General features: G+C 36.1%; 1 protein-coding gene across 1 annotated transcript in view; it reads right to left on the reverse strand.

Moving 5' to 3' along the window:
- The window catches only part of LOC136029535 (uncharacterized), a 327964-nt gene that overhangs the window by 84671 nt on the left and 221108 nt on the right, over positions 1 to 22185 (reverse strand). The window contains exons 14-16 of the mRNA XM_065708005.1: positions 19956 to 20239; positions 11265 to 11424; positions 5561 to 5911 (exon numbers count right to left, since the gene is read on the reverse strand). Of these exons, the coding sequence (XP_065564077.1) occupies positions 5561 to 5911; positions 11265 to 11424; positions 19956 to 20239 (795 nt within the window). The remainder of the gene's footprint in view (positions 1 to 5560; positions 5912 to 11264; positions 11425 to 19955; positions 20240 to 22185) is intronic.

Below are 22185 nucleotides of genomic sequence, written 5' to 3' on the forward strand. Positions count from 1 at the left end.
ATAAATAAATATATAAGTACAGGTAATATTTTTTGTGGGTAAACATAATATTACAATGGGGAGTTACTAATCTCTTACACGAAAAAGGTTTTTTTTTTAAATTGATTATTTGAACACATTTATTCAGATAGATGGCTTCGTAACGAGGGGATAGTATAGAAGCGACAAAATAAGAATTGGATGGTGCAAAGCATATCACTGCTCTAGATTTGCATTTGTGGAAGTAGAATGTGACAGCATATATATAAGAAACACATTTTTTGAAGTGGTTATTGCACCTTGAATTTTTACTATATGAGCTATTGTAGCCGGAGCAAGGATCTTAATATCCCAGTGTAACCATTTGAGAGCGGATCTTGTTTATATTGGTTAGTAGAACTCGTTTGTAAAGAAAATGAATTTCAAGAAGGTATTAATTGGAAGAAAACATAAATAAAAACGTTGGGAGAATGGGGAGTGAAACATATTGATTGAGTAAAATTAATAGGATTCATGGGGCTCAAGAAGGGATCTAGGCCCTACATGAGCCCTACCAACACCTCTGACGAATTCAAATCAGTAAAGAATGATAAATCTCAGAAGATATGTTTGGATGTTTTACAATACTGAAACCGCTAAACAAGAGGTAAAAATGTTCTTTACATTTTTATTAATAGTCTTGTAATACATTTCATTACCATTCTTTCTATACTCTAAAGGTAAAATATTTATTATCATCTATTTTATAATGTCTATCTAATATATAATCAAACACTCTAGTCTTATATTTCATTTATTTTATCTATTTAGATTATGTCTGATGTTTAATTTTATTAGATTTATTCGTTTTATGTAAAACTAATTGTTTCTTGTATTCTAACATTTTATTTATATTATGATTTATTTTTAAATAAATTCTAGATTTGAATATCTTCATTTATTAAATTAAATTATATCTAATAAGAAACCCTATCTTTAACAGATAAAATATCTTTATATATTCTTTTAGGTAAAAAAAGAGGTAAATTACACTCTTACAGTTAACCTTTAATTCACATTTTCTTTATAAAGAGTAATTTCAAGAAACCCCAAGGCTAGTTCTTCTCATATAAATTCGTGATTTTTACTGATTAATTTACAAAAAAACTTTCCGAAAAGAAGGTTTTTCAAAGAAAAGTAAAGGCCATATTGAACTTAAGATCAGCAGATACAAATACCCGTTCAAACTCAAAACGACCAGAAATCACTATTAAAGAATAAATGAAACCCAAAAGGAACAGAAATTAAATAAACAATAATAGCAAAGAAACATGCAACAAGCCCTTATATAAATGAATAAATAAAATTGAAGCAAGTAATGCTTAAACTGAATATGCAGATGAAGCTTAAAACGAAAAAAAATATTTTGCTATTAAAGTATAAATGAAACCCAAAACGAACAGAAATTAAATGAACAACCAATGCAAACAAACATACAATAGATACTAATATAAATGAATAAATAAGTCTTAAAACGAGTGAAACTTAAATTGAATATGGAAATCAAGACTTGAAACGAACAAAAATCACTACAAACATAAGTTTGGGTATCGCTTCCTTCTCTCACTTAAAAAGTCTAAAACATACTGCGTCGTTGGCGCTTTAATGAAAACTATATGTGTCTTGAACAGTCTTGAAAAGTACAAGAAAAATCAAACTGAATATTCGATATTTAATTATGTTAATTGTGGAAAGATCATCAGTTCAACATTTTATTTCACTGTAATTTTTATTTTCATTTTCAAAGCTGTAATAACTAGAAAAGAAATTATTTGCAATAAAATTCATTTTCAGTGAAGCGGCAATGGCACAGTAGGCTTTAGGTTTTTAAAGTTAAGGAAGGGGGTTGTATCCAAACTCTTGTTTGTAGCGAAACTATATTCGTCTTGAACAATAAGATGTCTAGAAAGAACTAATAAGTTAAACTGAATATTTGATATATAATAATATTAATTGCTGAAAGGTGATCAGTTCAAAATTTTACAGAAAATTCAAATTTCAAATTCATAAGTTCAAAAATTTACAAATTTTTATGTCTATTTTCACTATTAAGTGCAAAAGAAAATATTTGTAATATAATCCGTTTTCAGTAAAGCGCCAGTGACACAATAGGCTTCAGACTTTTACAAAGAGAGAAGGGGGCGATATCCAAATTCTTGTTTGTAGCAATTTTTGTTCGTTTCAAGCTTGATTTGCATATTCAATTTAGGTTTCACTCGAAGATTTATTTACGCATTTATATTAGTATCTATTGTAAGTTTATTTGCATTGATTGTTTATTTAATTTTTGTTCGTTTTGGGTGTCATTTATACTTCAATAGCAAAATATTTTTTCCGTCTTAAGCTTGATTTGCATATTCAATTTAAGCATTAATCGCTTTAAAATTTATTCATTTTTTATTTTAGTACTTGTTGAATTTTTATTGCTATGATTGTTTATTTAATTTCTGTTCCTTTTGGGTTTCCTTTATTCTTTAATAGTAATTTCTGGTCGTTTAGAGTTTGAGTTTTATCAGGTATTTGTATCTGCTGATGTTAAGTTTAATATGGCCTTTACTTTTCTTTGGAAAATTTCTTCCTTTTTTTTTAAATTAATTTTATTCGTTTTTGAATACGAAGTTTTAACAAAATTCCTTATTTCAAAATAAAAGTTTTTTTAAACATCAAATATTCATCAAAGTATCAAAACTAGCATCAAAGTATCAATACCAACGTAAAAAAAAAACAAGTAAAGAAAACATCAAAGTGAACAAGGCATCAAAGCATCAATAAACAACTTACAGAACTAACAGCCCTTGCACCTGAAATTGAGATTGCCAGGCATATCACTAAATCTCAGTATTAAAGTAAACAACGCCTGCCCCCACGCCCTGGGGGTTTTTGTTATCTGACCTTTTAACTATTTTTCACAAAATGGCTATCTCAAAATATTATTTGATAGATTCGAAGAAATAAAGGTGTGGGGGGGGGGGGGTAGTTGCCCTCTGATTCCTTTTGATTCTTAAAAAGTAGACTAGACATTTCACTTTCCAAATAAATGAGCCCTCTCTGAAGTTCACATGAGCATTCCTTCCATAAGAACTATATATGCCCCAAAGGCAATGCCTGCCCCGGGACCCTGGATGGTTGTGTCGATACCTGAGTTTTTGTTATCAGAACTTTGAACCATTTGTAACAAAATGGCTATCTAAAAATTTTATCTGATGCATTTGGGGAAAAAAGGGCGTTGGGCAGGAGTAGCTGCCCTTGGATCACTTTTAACTCTTAAAAACTAGACTAGTAGTTTCAACTTCCGATCAAATGAGCACTCTCTGAAGTTTATCTGAGCATCCCTTCCATAAGAACCATATATGACCCCAGGGCATAAATTGCTTCTACCCTTGAGCCCTGGGGGGTTGTGTCGACACTGGAGTTTTTGTTATCTGATTTTGGAACTATTTAAAAAAAATGGCTGCGTCAAAACTTTTATCGGATGGGTTTGGGAAAAAAGGACGTGGAGGGGGAGGGGGCTAGTTGCCATCGGATCTCTTTTGACTCTTAAAATGTGAATTAGAACTTTCCGTTTTTTTTAAATCAAATGAGCCCTCCATTCAGTAAGAACCATATGTGCCCCCAGGGCATAACTTAAAATGCCTGCCCAGGGCCCTGGGGGGTTGTGTCGACACTGGAGTTTTTGTTATCTGGCCTTTGAGCCACATTTAACAATATGGTTATCTCTAAATTTTAATCTAGTACTTTTGGGGAAAAAGGGCGTGGGAGGGGGTATCTGCCCTCTGATCACTTTTGACTCTTAAAATAGTTAACTAGAATTTTCGATTTCCAATTCAATGGTTCCTCTCTGAAGTTTATGATTGATCCTCTACGAGCATCAATTCCATAAGAGCCATATATACCATGGGGCATAACTTACAACGACTGCAACGTACAACGACTGTTTTAATATCTGATGTTTGAGCTATTTTTAACAAAATGGTTATCTCAAAATTTTGTCTGATGCATTTGGGGAAAAAAGGGTGTTGGGCATGGGAAGCTGCCCTTCGATCACTTCTGAGTCTTAAAAACTAAACTAGAACTTTCAACTTCTAATAAAATGAGCACTCTCTGAAGTTTATCTGAGCATCCCTTCCATAAGAACCAAATATGACCCCAGGGAATGCATTGCTACTTTTACATCGGGCCCTGGGGGGTTGTATCGACACTGGACTTTTGTTATCTGATGTTGGAACTATTCTAAAAAAAATGGCTATTTCAAAATTTCTACCTGATGGGTTTGGGAAAAAAGGGCGTGGTGGAGGGGGGGGGGGGGCCTAGTTGTGCTCGGATCTCTTTTGACTCTTAAAAGGTGAATTAGAACTTTCAGTTTTTTTTTAACCAAATAAGCCCTCCCTTCCATAAGAACAATATGTGCCCCCAGGGCATAAGTTACATTGCCTGCCCAGGGCCCTGGGGGGTTGTGTCGACACCGTAGCTTTTGATATCTGACCTTGAACAATTTTTAACAACATACTTATCTCTAAATTTTAATCTGGTACTTTTGGGGGAAAAGGGCGCGGGGAAGGGGTATCTACCCTCTCATCACTTTTGACTCTTAGAAAGTGAACTAGAACTTTCGATTTCCAATTCAACGGTCCCTCTCTAAAGTTTACACGAGCATCACTTCCATAAGAACCGTATATACCGTAGGGCAAAACTTACGACTGCACCCGGGCCCTGGTATTCTGTGTCGACCCCAGGATTTTAATATCTGACGTTTGAACTATTTTTAATAAAATGGCTATCTCAAAATTTTATCGGCGTGGGGGGGGGGAGGGCTAGTTACTCTCCGATCTGTTTTGATTCTGAAAAAGTGAACTAGGACTTTAATGTCCAATCAAATGAGCTCTCTCTGAAGTTTATACGAGCATCTCTTCTATAAGAGCCATATTTGCACCCAAGGGTAAAATTCAAAACGGCTGCCCCCAAGACCCGGGAGATTGTGTCGATACCGGATTTTTTTCTGATGTATTTGGGAAAAAAGGGCGTGGGGGAGGCTAACTGCCCTCCGATCACTACTGACTTTTAAAAAGTGAACTAGAACTTTTAATTTCCAATCGAACGAGCCCCCTCTGTAGTTTATAGGAGCATCCCTTCCATAAGAACTATATATATCCCCAGGGCATAACTTACAACACCTGCCCCAGGGTCATGAGATGTTATGTCGACATTTGAGTTTTTGGTATCTGACCTTTGAACTATTTTTAACAAAATTTCTATATCAAAATTTTTATCGGATGGGTTTGGGGGGAAAAGGGCATGGGGAAAGGGAGGCTAGTTGCCCTCGGGTCTCTTTTGACTCTTAAAAATGAACTAGAACTTTCACTCTCCAAATAAATCAGCCCTCTATGAAGTTAATACGACCATCTTTTCTATAAGAGCCACATATGCCGCCAGCGCATAGCTTACAAAGTATGCCCACGGGGCCTGGGGGGTTTTGCCGACACCGGAGTTTTGTTATCTGACTTTTGAACTATTTTTAACAATATGGCTGTCTCAAAAGACTTACTAGATTTTTTGCTTTCGTTGCTTCGTCCACCATCTCGCCTTTGCGACGGAGGTTGTATCTCATCTGAGGTTGTTTGGTAATATTTTCTTGCAAAGATGATTTTTTCTCGAGTTTTTCTTTTTGCAACCTACCACGAATTTCCACGATTGTCTTTGGTTTTTCTCCTTCCCGGTGTGGAACCCACCGATTTCGCTTTAGATCAAGAACTTCCATCAACATCAATCGAATACCAGACGACAAATCTTCACTCTGGCTCAATTTTCTCATTTCGTCAAGATATACATCGAGCTTTGTCAGCTGTATGTGCATTTGCTTCCCTGAACTTTTAGCTTCAACAGCTGCTCTTTTGAACTAAATATAAAGTACAGTTTATAGTTTTTTAAGTTATTTAGTTAATATATATGTTTACATCCACAGAGCAGAACAATCCCTCCCCCAACCCACTCAACATCCTCGAACGATTATTCATAAAAATGCTTCAGTAGTATTAACAATTTTTATTTCGTTGGAAATCTTCATTCCTAAAAGTAGTAATAATTCAAATTCCTCACAAAGTCAAAACTAGGATGAAACTGACAAAAGTTCTTTTCTTTCTTTAGGCATAGACTGATTGCCCAAATAAAGCATGGGCAATATTTTTGGCGTTTAACCCCCTTTCATTAGATGTATTTTACTCAGAACAGCAAGTTTTTCAGAAATGGCAAGAAGATAAAAGAACAGATATATAAAATACAAAAAACTCATTTCTATTTTTTTCCTATTTTTGGAATTTTTCAAAAATCCAAATTTTCCAAAACCCAATTTTCCAAAATTTTTTCAATTTTCCAAAAACCATTTTCGTATTTAGTGACAATGCAGCACCAAAAAAGCAGCAGTAGAGAAAAACCACCAGAATGAAAGAAACAACTTTTTTATATTTTCCTTTGACTGTTTATGAATTTCAGAAAAGCAGTCCTTAAAATTCTTAATGTATTCACTTAGACAAATTATTCAGGCATTAGACTAATTCAAAATTTTTAGATGTAATAAAATAATAAAAGAAAACAAAGCCCTATTCTTTGGTCATTGTGAACCATGGTGATATGGAAGGAATGAAACATAGATAAAAAGATGCCAAAACAGAATAGATAGAAGAAAAAAACTCTATAAAACAAAAATATAGTCACGTAGTATTAAGTCATTCAAAATTTACAAAGTATAATTTATAAGTCCTTCATATTCCTAGTTTCAGACAAATAGAAGAAATTTAGACGTTGGGCAAATTCAAAATATGTTAGATGCAATCATTTGAAAAAAAACTTAAAACTATGTTATTCTTTAGTTATTTTTAATCATAGCAAATCAACAAAGACACTTGCGAGAAAATAAAAGAAAACAAGAGAGAAAAAAACATACAAAATCATATAAATTTACGTACAAAGCTGTAGAATATCTTAAACCTAATGGAAACGACATGAAGAGAAAAAAAATATAGTATTTAAAGCTTTGAGGGTAAATTGAAACCACAACTCTTTGGTTTCACACTGTAATTCTACTTTCTTGTAAAAAAAAGAAGAAAAAAGATGAAAACAAAAATCAATTCTCCCCATATAAAAGACTGAATTTCAATATGAATTTGAAAAGGAACAAAGAATGTGGGGATTATAAATAATACAGGAAATTATAAGCTAAAGATTTCAAGACGGGTTTGAGGCTCTAAGACCCCTCAGGGTGCCCTACTAACTCTTTACATCCGATAGGAATCACCCTTAGCTTTAGAAAGTTTGACAATATCTCTATACAATATCATACACGTACTTGAAAATAGTGCATCATAAATATTAATGAATGTTTAAAAATACTAGTATTGAACTTTTACAATAAAGTTAGTTTTAGTGCTGATCATAGCGAATCTTTTATCTAGAGCATAGGAACGACCCAGTCCTAGCCAACTAGAGTTCTGGATTGGGCCGTCACACTGACACCTACTCATATAAAATAGTCCAGCATAAAATTAAACCAAGGCCAAAAAGGGAGCTTTAAGATTAATTTTTTTAAGTCCAGCAAAACTACACCTATTTAGGCCGGTTGAAACATGGTACCACAAATAATGAAATGAAGTTCAATCTAATATTTGACATTTTTCTGGATAGAAAATGTTATACTTTGAAAGAATAACAGCCAACTCATTCGGCAAAATGTTAACTTTTCCTTCATTACGTTCATCTAGCTTCAACTACTTTATTTGAAAAAGGGAGAACAGAGAGGAGAAAGTTAGAAAGCAGAACGGAAAAGAGAAGCTTAACTCTTCTTATTATTACTTTCATCTAGCATTGACGCCTTGGCAACAGAAGATTGAAAAATAGAAAAGGCGTACGGGGTGTGCTATTTCGGTACTAGTGACAAGCCGTGACTATTGTTCTTCGCCAAAACAAGTGTTTGAGCGAAACCTGGTGAAAATCAAGATATCCAGAGCACCTAAAATACCGAGTCTGAAGAGATTTGACGAAACTCCCTTGTGCCCCATCCAGGATAGCCCGCCCGTTCTTAAGCCCGAACGTCCTTTAGCTAAAAGTAAGTTGCCAAATATACTTGTGTGTAACGCTGGATCTTTGAACAGCAAAACTGATGCACTTGAAGTTATTGCCAGGCAGAACAACGCCTCAATAATAATAATAAGCGAATGTTGGGACACTTCTGACGAATCGGCGCGCATCAAAGGTTACGCAAGCTACTTTAATACGCGTCACGATCGTGGCTTGAATCGTCGAGGAGGAGGCGTTGGACTTTATGTTCGTAATGACCTATCCTCAAGGCTGTTAAGTGAGCCTTTTGACTTCGACCACGAAATATTATGGACCGAATTCAAACCTGCACGTTTATCAAAAAGATTTTCATGTTTAATTGTTGCTTCGGTCTATTATCCTGAAAATGCTAAAAACAGGAAAGACTTGATTGAACACATTCAGTTTTTCGTAGACAAAATGCGCCGCAAGCATGTCTCTCCTGGCTTTGTTATTGCCGGAGACTTCAATCAAACTAATAGGCAATGGGTTTCAAATATTTTAGATTTGCGACAAGCCGTTACAATACCTACCCATCAAAGTGGCAGCATACTTGACTTGATTTTTACAAACTTGACAGACTTTTATTACGCACCGAGATCCCTAGGACCCCCTCTGAATTCTGATCACTTTATCATCTTCTGGGAAGCCAGTTCGGCAATTCTGAAGCCAAAACGAGTCAAATATACAGTGCGACCACTTACTGAGGACTCGATATCTACATTTGGTCGCTGGATCAGTAATTATCAGTTTGAGGACATTTGCTCTGAACAGGATATTAATATTAAAGTCAATAAGCTGAATACTCTGCTTCAGGAGCAATTTCAGACTTGTTTTCCCGTAAAAGTCATTACTGTGAGTGACACTGATAAACCGTGGATAACCAATGATCTAAAGAATTTAATAAAAACCCGTTGTCGCCTTCATATCGCTGGTGATACCGTAGCTTCAGCCAAGTTGCGTAATCATATTGTTAAACTGAACAAGCGTGCCAAGAGGCAGTATGTGAGGGATAAAATTACTCCCTTACTCACAATAGACCCCCACAAATGGCATTCCTCAGTAAAAAGACTTACCGGTAAGACAACACTCAGAGATCTAAGGCTCCTCAAAGAGGACGGTACCTTAACCTCAGCTAATGAAGTCAATTCTTTTTTTGCTGACATTTGTACCTTATTTCCATCAATCACCAAATCAGAAATTGATACTATCATTGCTGGTGCAGAGATTGAGGACGTATGTGAGGTCTCTGAATTCACTGTTTATAAGGAACTCCTAAGACTGAAAGCGAACTGTGCGTCCTACCCAGGTGAGCTTCCAGTAAAGCTGTTACGTGAATTCGCCATTTTTCTCGCTAAGCCACTCTCTTCTATAATCAACCAATGTTTCCTTCAGCAAGTATTCCCTAGTGCTTGGAAAAGAGCATATGTCCGCGTTATTCCAAAAGTAAGGTGTCCAAAATCTTGTGATCAACTCCGGCCTATATCAATAACTCCGAACCTTTCTAAAGTTGCAGAAACGTTTATTTACCGCAAACTTATGTCACAGGTCTTTGCACATCTAGACCCGTATCAGTATGGATGCTTAAGAGGCAGCAGCACAACTGTTTATTTAGTACGGATGTACCATCTCATTGTCGAGTGGCTCGACCGAGGAAGTGCTATAGTCGACCTTCTCCTCGTAGACTACCGAAAGGCTTTTGATCTTATTCGCCATTCCGTTGCTATCACAAATCTACGCACCATGGGTGCGCAAAAACATATTCTCCTTTTAGTGATCAATTTTTTACAGGCCCGCTATCAGTGCGTTTACAGTCTTTTCCCAGGAGATACCGACTCCGAATGGGTCGAGCTTACATGCGGAGCCCCACAAGGTACTAGGCTCGCTAGTCTACTGTTTTTGGCAGTGATAAATTTCATCCTTTCCGGCTATGAAGAAAGATTTAAGTATGTGGACGACTTGTCAGTCCTACTGAAGTACATTGTTGAGAAGTCTGAGGCTGTCCCCCAATTCTGTAACGAAATAATCAACAACTTCAAAGATGAATGTACTGCGAACAGCCTCCAAATCAACGAAGGAAAGACTAAAATCCTTCGCTTTAATCCCCTGAAGAGAGACTTTGTGTGCCCTCCTCCTCCTTATCCTAGTGAATCTTCGGCAGTAGTGCTTGGTGTCAAGTTTAGCATCGACTGCTCTTTCAGCCTCCATGTCGATACAATTATCAAAAAGGCAAATAGTGCGATGCGGACACTTATACTAATGCGTCGATTTGGTTTTTCAGTGACACAACTAAGGATAGCCTATCTTACTTACATTCGACCAATTTTAGAGTATGCATGTCCCGTATGGGGCCCACAAGTCAATAACACTATTTACCTAAGTGACCAGCTTGAGTCAATACAAAAAAGAGCAGTCAAAGTAATATTGTGCGATGCTTTTACCGAATATAAGTTAGCATTATCCACTTTACAAATTCCCTCTCTTCAAGAGCGTCGTCTCAGTTTGATCCTTGAATTTGGCCAATATCTTCTCAGAAGTGATAAATACAGATCGATACTACCACCAGTTTTAGTGAAACATCGAAGTACTAGGTTGAAGAAATTTGACAGATTAGCAGCACCTCCTTCACGCACAAATCGTTTTTCCAACTCATTCATCCCTTTCTTTGTATCAAAGTATAACAATTGTTGATTTTAAACTATTTGTCTTCTGATTTTTTTTGTCGTTTGATTTAATCCTTTTTTCTTTTTTGTAAGCACAAGCGCCATTTAGTTTTATGACTACGAGAGATTGTGCAAATAAAACCTATTCTATTCCTATTCTATTCTATTCTATTGAGTGGGTTAAATAAATAGGTTTATAAAATAAATTGTTTTTTTAACTGAGGGAATGACTAACACACAAAACTGTTTTTTTTTACTTAATAGACTTAATTCTTTTAAACAAAATAATTTATAAAGAAATTTCTTCAACCTTGGCAATGCAAGTTTGGCAATGTTTGCCGGCAAAAATAGTTCTTAAAATAACATAAAACCATTTCATCTTTTATCTTCTTCATTTGAAGGAGTTACTCCGTCAGTGCTTGTGCACGCTTAGAAGTTATGAATAACACAAATTTGATAATTTTTTTTTTTATCTCCCATATACAATGATAAACTTACTTTGGCATCATATTCTTTTTCATAAGTTTTCCCAATTGTGGAAATGAATTTGCAAAGGCATTCGAGGTGTTCCTCAGTGCGAGACTTGAGCAATTCAGATATGCAAAAATTAGCATTTTCAATTGTCACCATCTTCAATTTGAAAAATTCACCAAAAAAACTGAAAGAAAAACTACAATTAAATGGTTTCTCAAAAAAGAGCTAAGTAACTACTACACTTAGAAGAAAATGTCTAACAAGGTTGTTTTTTCCTTTTTTAAAAGCTGATTAAGAAAAGAAGACTTTGGAAATTAGTAAAAAAAGCACTTATTATAGAAAGGAAAAGGATTAAAAACTAAAAAAGTCTTCACGATAATTGAAGATACAAAAAGAAAACCTTCTAAAACTCACTTGGTAATTAGACTGAAATACATTCTGAGGTAACACTGGCTATATATGAAATTAAAATGTACAAACAATTAAAATACCAAACGGGGAGAAAACCAGAAGAGGGAAAAAACAAAAAGAAGCAGATATTTCAACAAAGAAGTACGCCAAGTCGTCGTCAGCGCTCAAAAAAAGAAAGAAAATAAAACACTGACCTAACTAAAACCAACAATCTTGAAGGTTAGTTTTTGTTTTCTTTCTAATATATCCCTCCCTTGACCATGCTCCTTCCAATAAAAGGTTAATTTTAACATTTAAAAAAACAAAAACTTTAGCATAAATGTGTATGTCATTTTCAAGGAGCCGAATATTACATCATGGGTGTAACGAATATTACAAGTGCAATACAGAATAAAATTGCTTCATATATCTTGTTTCTTATGACTAATTTAGAAGACTTTTTCCAAAAATCTAAATTTTTCAAAGAGAGGTAAAAAGCTCAATTAAACCAAAAATGGTCAGAAATAAATTCACATAATCTTTCAAGCGTAAAACTTGCCACAAATTATCATAATAAATAATAATCGAAAAACCTAATAATTATGTCTTTCAGGAAGCCTTAATCCTCCAAAATCCCCTGGGGAGGGGCTGCAAGTTACAAACTTTGACCATTGTTTACATATAGTAATGGTTATTGGGTCGTGTACAGACGTTTTCAGGGAGGCTTTTTTCATGTTAAAGGGGTGTCGGGGGGAGGGAGTGTTGCGGGAGGATCTTTCCATGGAGGAATTTGACATGACTGAGGACAATTTCCATGAAGGGGCCGCAGGATTTTTAAGCATTATTTAAAAATAACAGCTATGAGCTCATATGGCACTCGTGACGAGGTCGGAGGAGTCAAGAGCTCATATGGAATAAGCTCTAGCGAAATTCTAAGAATCAATAGACTGATTTAAAAGGAAAACCAGAGGCTTAATGCCGGTCGGGATTTAAAACAAGAGCTCTGAGACACGAGGTCCTTCTAAATATCAAAATTCATTAAGATACGATCAGCCACACGTAAGTTAAAAATAACTCATTTTGTCCTCTCCCTTCAGCCCCCCCCCCAGATTGTCGGATTGGGGAAAAAGGCTTTATCAAGTCAGTTTGTACAGGTCCCTGACAAGCCTACAAAATTTCATCGTCCTAGCACATCAAGAAGCCCCAAACTCACCAAAGCAGTCGACCCCTCCTAACTCCACGAAAGAAAGTGGATCCAGTACGATCCGAATCCCTACGACATTTGCTTATTCTACCCACCAAGTTTCATCCCGATCTCTCCACTCTAAGCGTTTTCCAAGATTTTTAGTTTCCCCCTCGAACTCCCCCCAATATCACCAGATCTGGTCGGGATTTTAAACAAGAGTTCTGAGACATGAGTTTCGTCTAAATATCAAATTTCATTAAGATCCGGTCACCCATTCTTAAGTTAAAAATACCCCAATTTTTCTATTTTTTCCGAATTAACACACCACCCCCCAACTTCCCCAAAGAGAGTGGATCCGTTCTAGTTATTTCAATCACGTATGTAGAACTTGCGCTTATTCTTCCCATCAAGTTTCATCCCAATCTCTCTACTCTAAGCGTTATCCAATATTTCCGGTTTCCAAGATTTCTATTTTCCACCTCCAACCTCTATGTCCCTAGATCCAATTTGAGTTGAAAATGGAGCATCTGAGACATGATATCTTTCTATATATCAAGTTTCATTGAGATCCGGTCACCCATTCGTAAGATAAAGATACATCAATTTTCACGTTTTCCAAGATTTCCGGTTTCCCCCTCTAGCTGTCCCAATGTCGCCGGATCTGGTCAGGATTTATAATAAGAAATCTAAAACACATGATCTATCTTAATATAAAATTTCATTAAGATCTGATCATCCGTTCGCAAGATAAAAATACCTCATTTTTTCTAATTTTTCCGAATTACCCCCCCCCCCACTCCGTCAAAGAAAGTGGATCCGGTCCGGGTACGTCAGTCACCTATCTTGGACTTTTGCTTATTCTTCCCACGAAGTTTCATCCTGATCTCTCCACTCTAAGCCTTTCTCAAGATATCCACCCCCCTCCAACTCCCCCGAATGACACTGGATCCGGTGGGGATTTATACTAAGACATTTGAGTTACGAAATCCTTCTAAATATGAAATTTTATTAAGATCCGATCACTCCTTCGTAAGTTAAAAATACCTCATTTTTCCTAATTTTTCTAAATTAACCCTCCCCCCGACTCCTCCAAAGAGAGCGGATCCGTTTCGGTTATGTCGATCATGTATCTAGGACTTGTGCTTATTTTTCTTACTAAGTTTCATTCCGATCCCTCCACTTTAAGCGTTTTCCAAGATTTTAGGCTTCCCCCTCCAACTTCCCCCAATGTCACCGGATCCGTTCTGGATTGAAAATTAAATTTTCGAGACACGGTATCCTTTTAAATATCAAATTTCATTAAGATCCGATCACTTTTTCGTAAGTTAAAAATGCCTCATTTTTTCTAATTTTCCCGAATTAACCTCCCCCCCCCGATAGTCGAATCGGGGAAACGACTATTTCTAATGTGATCTGGTCTGGTCACTGATATGCCGGCCAAATTTGCGATCGCTATATGTCACTTGGTAAATACCAAGTGCCATAAAAATAATAAAAAAATAAACAAAAAAGTTTTTCAGCTGGAAGTAAGGAGCAGCATTAGATCCTAAAACGAACAGAAACTATAACGTATATAAAGCAGTTCGTCTCCTCCACAATACCTCACTCTTTATGCTAAAGTATTGTTAATAATTTCAACTATTTATCCTACGGCCTTTCTGATTCAGGGGTCTTTCTTAAACAATTGGGACAAAATTCAAGCTTTAGCGTAAAGAGTGAGGTATTGACAAGGGGGAAAACCCCCTCATATACATAATAAAAATAAACAAATATAGAAGTTTGTTATGTGAGTTAACTCGTAAGTTAAGTATATTTATTACTAATAACAAGAGCCAAGAGCTCATATGGCACTAGTGACAAGGTAGGAACGTAAAATTAGATTCAGTACTAGAGTTATCGATTTCATCGTCCTAGTATGTCAAGAAGCACCGGACTCGCCAAAGCACTAGAAATCCCTTCAATTCCCCCAAAGAGATAGAATCCAATCCATTTATGTCAATCCCATACCTATAACTTGTACTTATTCTTGAACTCACCAAAGTACAAGAATCCCCATAACTACATCAAAGAGAATGAATCCGGTACAGTTATGTCAATCACGAATCAAGAACTTGTACTTAATCTTCCCATCAAGTATCATCCTGATCACTCCATTCTAAGAGTTTTCCAAGATTTTCGATTTCTAAGATTTCCGTTTCCCCCCTCAGTTCTCTGTGTCCCGAATTGAAAATGGAGCATCTGAGATATGAGATCTTTCTAAATATAAAGTTTCTTTAAGATCCGATCAACCATTCGTAAGACAAACATACCTCCATTTTCATGGTTTCCTCTCCCTCCAGCCCCCCCAGATGGTAGAACCGGGGAAAAACAATTATCAAGTCAATTTCTACAGATCCCTGAAACACCTACAAATTTGCATCGTCCTAGCACGTCCAGAAGCACCGAACTCGTCAAAGCAATGGAAATCTCCCTCTCCCCTACAACTCCCCAAAAGAGAGCGGATCCCGTTCTATTATGTCAATTACGTATCTAGGACTTTTGCTTATTGTTCCCACCAAGTTTCATCCTGATCTCTCCACTCTAAGCGTTTTCCAAAATTTTCGCCCCCCCCCCCCGACAACAACTAATGTAATCGGATCCAGTCGGGATTTAAAATAAATACTCTGAGGTCCTTCCAAATATCAAGATTCGTTAAGATCCAATCAATCATTTGTAAATTAAAAATACTTCATTTTTTAAAAATTTTCCAAAGTACCCCCCCTCCAAACTCCCCCAAAGAGAGTAGATCCAGTCCGGCTATGTCAATCACGTATCTAGGACTTGTGCTTATTCTTCCAACCAAGTTTCATCCCGATCTCTTCACTCTAAGTGTTTTCCAAGATTTCCAGTTCCCACCTCAGGCCCCCTCCCCATCTCACCGGATCCGATTGGGATTTAAAATAAGAACTCTAAGACACGAAGTCTTTCTGAATAAAAATTTCATTAAGATCCGATCAACCGTCCGTAAGTTAAAAATAACTAATTTTTTCTAATTTTTCCGAATTTCCGCCGACCCCCCCCCCCCTCACCCCACAACTTTAAGGTTCTGTCAAGGTTCTGTCAACAACGTATCTAGACATGTTCTTATTCTTCCCACTAAGTTTAATCCCGATCTCTAAACTCAAAGTATTTTTCAGGATTTCCGGTTTCCCCCTCCAATTCCCCTCAATGTCACCCTATCCGGGCGGGATTTAAAATAAGAGTTCTGAGACACGAGGTGCTTCTAAATATTAAATCTCATTAAGATCAGATCACTCGTTCGTAAGTTAAAAATACGTCATTTTTTCTAATTTTTCAGAATTACCCCCCCCCCATCTCCTCCAAAGACAAAAAAATCCTGTCTGGTTATTTTAATCACGTATCTAGGACTTGGGCTTATTCTTCCCAACAAGTATCATCACGGTCTCTCCACTTTAAACTTTTTCTAAGATTTCCAGTTTTTTCCTCCAACTCCCCCCAACATCACCGGACCCAGTCAGGATTTAAAATAAGAGCTTTGAGACACGAGGTCCTTCTATACGTCAAATTTCATTAAGATTCAATCACCCATTCAATCACCAGATATGTCAATCGCGTATCTAGGACGTGTGCTGATTCTTCCCACCAAGTTTCGTCCCGATCTCTCCACTCTGTACGTTTTTCAAGATTTCTAGTCCCGCCCCCCATTTCCCCCAATTACACCCAGATCCAACCGGAATTTAAAATGAGAAGTCTAAGTTACAAGGTCCTTCTAAATATCAAATTTCATTATGATCGAATCACTCGTTCGTAAGTTAAAAATACCGCATTTTTTCTATTCTTTTCGAATTAATCAAATCAACCCCCCCAGCTCCTCCAAAGAGGGTGGGCCTGTTCTATTTATGTGAATCACGTATCTAGGACTTGTACTTATTTTTCCCACCATGTTTCATCCCAGTCTCTCCACTCTAAGCGTTTTCTAAGATTTCAGACTTCCCCTCCGTCTCCCCCTGTCACTAGATCTGGTTGGGATATAAAATAAGAGCTCTAAGACAAGATAAACTTCTAAATATCAACTTTCCATTAAGATCCGATCACCCGTTCGTAAGTAAAAAAACCTCATTTTTTTTCATTTTTCCCAATTAACCGTCGTCCTACTCCCCATCCCAGATGGTCGAATCGGGGAAACGACTATTTCTAACTGGTCCCTGATATGACCACTAAATTTCATTGTCCTAGCTTATCTGGAAGTGCCCAAACTAGCAAGACCGGGACCGACAGACAGAGAGATAGAAATAGCGATCGCTATATGTCACTTGGTAAATACCAAATGCCATAATAAATTCAAAGTGCCATAAAAACGTTCGTAAAAAATAAAAAGTTCTAGTTGCCGTTTTAAGTAACCAAAAATCGGAGTGCAACTAGGCCTCCTCCCCCACCCCTTTTTTTTTTATCAAAATCGTCCGATCAAAAATATGAGAAACCCATTTAGCAAAAAAAAAAAAATATATAAATTAATATGCTAATTTTGTTTTAATTATGCATGTGCAGTGAGCCAAAATCAAAACATGCATTAATTAAAAAACATTCAGAAATTAAAGGAATTTTTGTTAACTGCAAGTAAGGAGCGACTTTAAAACTCAAAACGAAGAAAATTTATTCCGTATATGAAAGAGGCTGTCCCCTCCTCAACATTTCACTCTTTATGCTAAATTTTTTTATTGTTTTAAAAAGTAGAATTGTGAGAAAGAGTCAAACTTTAGCGTAAAGAGCGAAGCGTATAGGAGGGGACAATCCGTTTCTTATACGGAATAATTTCTGTTCGTTTTAAGTTTTAATGTCGCTCTTTACTTGCAGTTAAAAAAACTTGTTTTTTTATATATTTAATCTTAAAAAGACATGGGTTGGTCGACCCTACTCATTTTAATCTTTGTTTATTTTGAGTTTGACTTGGTTATTGGAAAAATATTGAAAAATATTTGGAAAAATATGAAATTTCGATTTTTATTTGCAGGAACAAAGACTATGGATTCGTGTTTATTTGTTTTTTTCCTCCTGGGGTGATCGCATCGAACCAATAGTACTAGAATATGTGGAAATGATTGGTTCAAACAGAAATATAACGTTCTAGTGCCCTTTTTAAGTTAATAAAAATATGGGGGGCAATTAGCCCCCTTCCCACCTCCTTCTTACCTCAGTATCAACCGATCAAAATTTTGAAATAGCCATTTTGTTCAGCATAGTTGAAAACTCCAGTAACTATGCAATTGAAGATAACGTGACCCCCTAGAGTCCCTAGGAAAATGTATGTAAGTTATTAATTTTCCATTGTTTACGCATAGCACTTGTTATTGGGAATTATAGACAATTTTTTTTGGAAGGGGAGGGGTGAATTTTCTGCAATACAAACTTTCTTCGGAGAGAATTTTCCGTGGGGAGGGAATTTTTTGTTTGGGGGGGGAGACAAAAATCAGAAATTTGATTTTTTAGAACAAGTTTTTTCAACTAAAAGTAAGGAGCAACGTCAAAATCTAACACCAACAGAAATTATGAAGTATATGGAAATGGCTGACCTCTCCTTAAGACCTCTTTCTTTACGCTAAAGTTTGACTTTTTGTTCCGAATCTTTAAGAATGACTCCCGAAACACAGACTCTGCTTAATTAGAATAATAATTTTTTTTTAACTTTAACTTAAAGAGTTAGGTCATGAGGAGGGAGCAACCTCTTCCATTTACGTAATAATTTCTATTCATTTTAGGTTTAGATATTGCACCTTACTTTCAGTTGCAAAAACTTGTTTTTTTACTTAATCTGAAAAAGAAGTCTGTTTTCCTTGCATTTTTCCTTCTTTCATATTCTTATTTGAGTTATTAAAACAGTCTTCGGACATCAAGGGGTTGCCCTCTCCTTAAGGTTTCGCTCTTTACTCAAAAGTTTGACTTTTCGTTCCAAATCTTTAAGAATGACTCCTGAAACACAAAGTCAACTTAATTAGAATAAAAAAAAAAAAATTAATAAAACTTTGGCGGAAAGAGTGAGGTCTTGAGGAGGGAGCAATACCTTTCATCTACGTAATAATTTCTGTTAGTTTTAAATTTTGATATTCCTCCTTACTTTCCGTTGAAAAAACTTGTTTGTTTACTTAATCTGAAAAAGAAGCGCTTTCCTTACATTTTCCCTTCTTTCATGTTCTTATTTGAGTTATTAAAACAGTTTTCGAACATTAGGGGTGGAAGGCAGGGCCGTATCCATGATTTTTGCTTGGAGTTGGGGGGAGTTCCAAAGAATTTTTGGGGGAAGGGCATCGAGCAAGACTAGGGAAAACCCACCTAAGTGGCCCTGGAGGGGGGGGGGAGAATAAAACATATCCACTCACGAACTGCTTGGACCAGTGTTGTCACATTTTTGTGGCAGCATTGTGCAATATCTTACTTTTTTTCCCCTCAAAAGAAAACTTGTTCCTTTTTATCATGCTCTCTCAGGATTTCACTAGAACAAGTCCTCTGGAACAAGCCCCGTAATTTTCAACTGCATATATCACACTGTTCTCAAGACATTGCTGACGTGCCCTTTTGACAACCTACATACAAACAGCGTTCAGTGATTCAGTTCATTCACCTCCTCAAATTCCCAGAGAATATCAACTTCATACCTTCAGGCATAGTTCTAATATAGCAGTTACAGTAGTAGTATTAGTATTAATAGAAATAAAAGTAGTAATAGCAGTAGTACTAGTAGCAGCAGTAGTATAACCGTATTCCCTTCTGGTTGGTTAAACATTCCTCTCACCATGTCTTTGAAGTTTCAATTTAATACAATTAGCCGCTGCTGCGGTATTGTGGTAATAGTGGTACGGTGGTAACAATTAATATTGTGCCGTGATCGCTCGTTACTTAGGAAACGCTATTGCGTTAAGAATAATTCTTAGTTTCTTAATAGGATCTTAGTAGGATTAAACGTTATGGGACTAAGAATAGGACATAAAATTTGTATTAGTATCAATCTACTTCACAAATTAAATGGAATGAGCAGGAACTGACATTTCTGGCCAAATTGTCATTTTGTAAGAACTGGAATACAAAATAATAATTAAACATACTAAAAAAATTCTAGCTGTCACAAAAACTGAAAAAAAGTTTACCTGATATTCCCTAACAAAATAAGTTTTAATTTTTCTAGTCTCTCGTCCAATTCCGTTTGTAATTCTGTCTTTTTTTCTTCTGTACCGGCTTCCCGTAGGGCTTTTCGTTTCGACGCAATTTCTTCTTCGTACTTCTTCTGATTTCCAAAAGTCTGCCGGCACCTATCTAGAAGAAGCCTTTGGAAACTGACTATCCCTGTTCCACTGACGAAGGGTACTTCAATCTCAAACATCAATTTACATACTTCAGTGTATTTGCGAGCAGAAATTTGCTCATTAACGACCTGAATAAAAAATATGTGCGTCTATACGAATATAAAAAGCCATAAGAAACAAAATATATTTTCAACACTTCCAAAGGAATTACAGCCTTCGAACTGGTCTTATCAGAAACTCGTATCCCAAGGATAGGAATCATGAAATTAGGTGACATAGAATTTATTTACTCAGGCAGGAAGAATAGGGGACACAGGTAGGACGTAGGGCAGACGATGAATAAGGAAGCTGCCAAGTCTTGTTTAGGTCGAAAAGGTATTTATAGTAGAATGCTAGTCACTCATTTTATCACTAAAAAGTGCACAGGACCAGTCATAGTAGTAGATACTCCGTAGAACCGACTTATAGAGATAGTAGTGATTCAGATAAATTTTATTTACAGCTAAAGGAACAAATATACAGGGTCCAAGGTAGAAATATAAAAATTTTATATGATGATTTTAATGCCCAGATTGATAGAAATGGGGATAGATGGTATCATAGTCTAGGTGAATTTCTGGTAAGAAAATAAAGCAGTAACGGTTACAGACTGCTGCATTTTTTTAGACAAAATAAACTAGTTATAACAAATGCACTTTTTGTTAATATAAAATGACCCAAAGTTAACACGGCGTTCACATATTGATAAGACAGCTAACCTCATTGATTATTTTGTTTTAAACCAAAGACTGTAAGGATCGACACAAGGTACTAGGGTTATAGAAGTGCTGTTATTGATATTAAAAGTATAGATCACCATCTAGTACTTTTTAAGGTTAATGTAAAGCTGAAATTTCGCAGGAGTAGCTACCTTCTGGGAAGTTATGACGTTGGTACATTCCAGGATCAGGATCACTTTGAGAGAAACTATCCAGGTACGATTGAAAACTAAACTGGATAGTATAAAATTTGCCAATTATGAAAATGGATATACAAATCTTTGGAAAAATAGTTTGTGAAGTCGCTGATGGAATCTTAGGCAAAAAAAAAATAGAAATGCAGCTAGGAATATTAGTGAAAATTCTTTATGTTTAGTACAAAAAAGGGACCTGTAAAAGAATTATTTGAGTGAAACATTATACGAAAACAAGAGGAATGCAGAGAAAGTGAAGAAAGTATTAACATGTAAATTAAGGAGGTGTGAAGTGTACGCCACGGATAAAATCGCCAAAGATCCGGAACACGCAGCAAAACGGCATTATAGTAAAACATTGTACAGACATGGAAGTAAACAGAGAAGAAATGGTCAATTTGGATTTATCCAAGTTAAATTAGCCCAGTTCCCATTTTTAACTGGGACAAGTCCGGATTGACTACTCCCTCTCAATTTATTCACATGCCAGCTCAATATTTTACTATTTACCGTCTAGCTGCATCTTCCAGATCCCCGGCAATTTTACCCATGGCCTCCACTTGACGCATCGGTAATTCATATTTTAAAGCTTTTCTTCAGTTTCTTTACATTCCTTTTGTTTTCATATGATCTATCAGTAATATAATTCTTGTAAAAGCCCTTTCTCCTCTCAATAAAACTTTTCAATAATATTTCTAGCTACAGTCCTAGCTTTCTTCCCCAAAACACCATCAGCAACTTCACAAATTGTTTTTCTAAAGTTATTTCATTCATCTTCCACATTGCCAAATTTAGACTCTTCAGTTTGGTATTCAATTGCTCCTGGAAAGGTGCTCTCAAATTATCACCCTGGAGTCTACCAGCATCATAGCTTCCCTGGAGGTAGTTATCCTACCGAAATTTCAGCTTTAAATTCCTCTTAGACACTACTAGATGGAGATCTTTACTTTTAACACCAATAACAGCACTCCTATTTACCCAGGTATCTTGTATTGATCCTGCCAGCCTTCGGTTTACAATTACAATAACTTCCCATTTCGAGAATAATAAAAAAAATCTTCCTTCTAAAGTGCTTAAAATTTCCAATTTTTTAGAACTAGATCCTCCTCGTTTCAAGAATCA

The sequence above is a fragment of the Artemia franciscana genome, chromosome 7, assembly GCF_032884065.1.
Source record: "Artemia franciscana chromosome 7, ASM3288406v1, whole genome shotgun sequence".
Lineage (NCBI taxonomy): Eukaryota > Metazoa > Arthropoda > Branchiopoda > Anostraca > Artemiidae > Artemia > Artemia franciscana.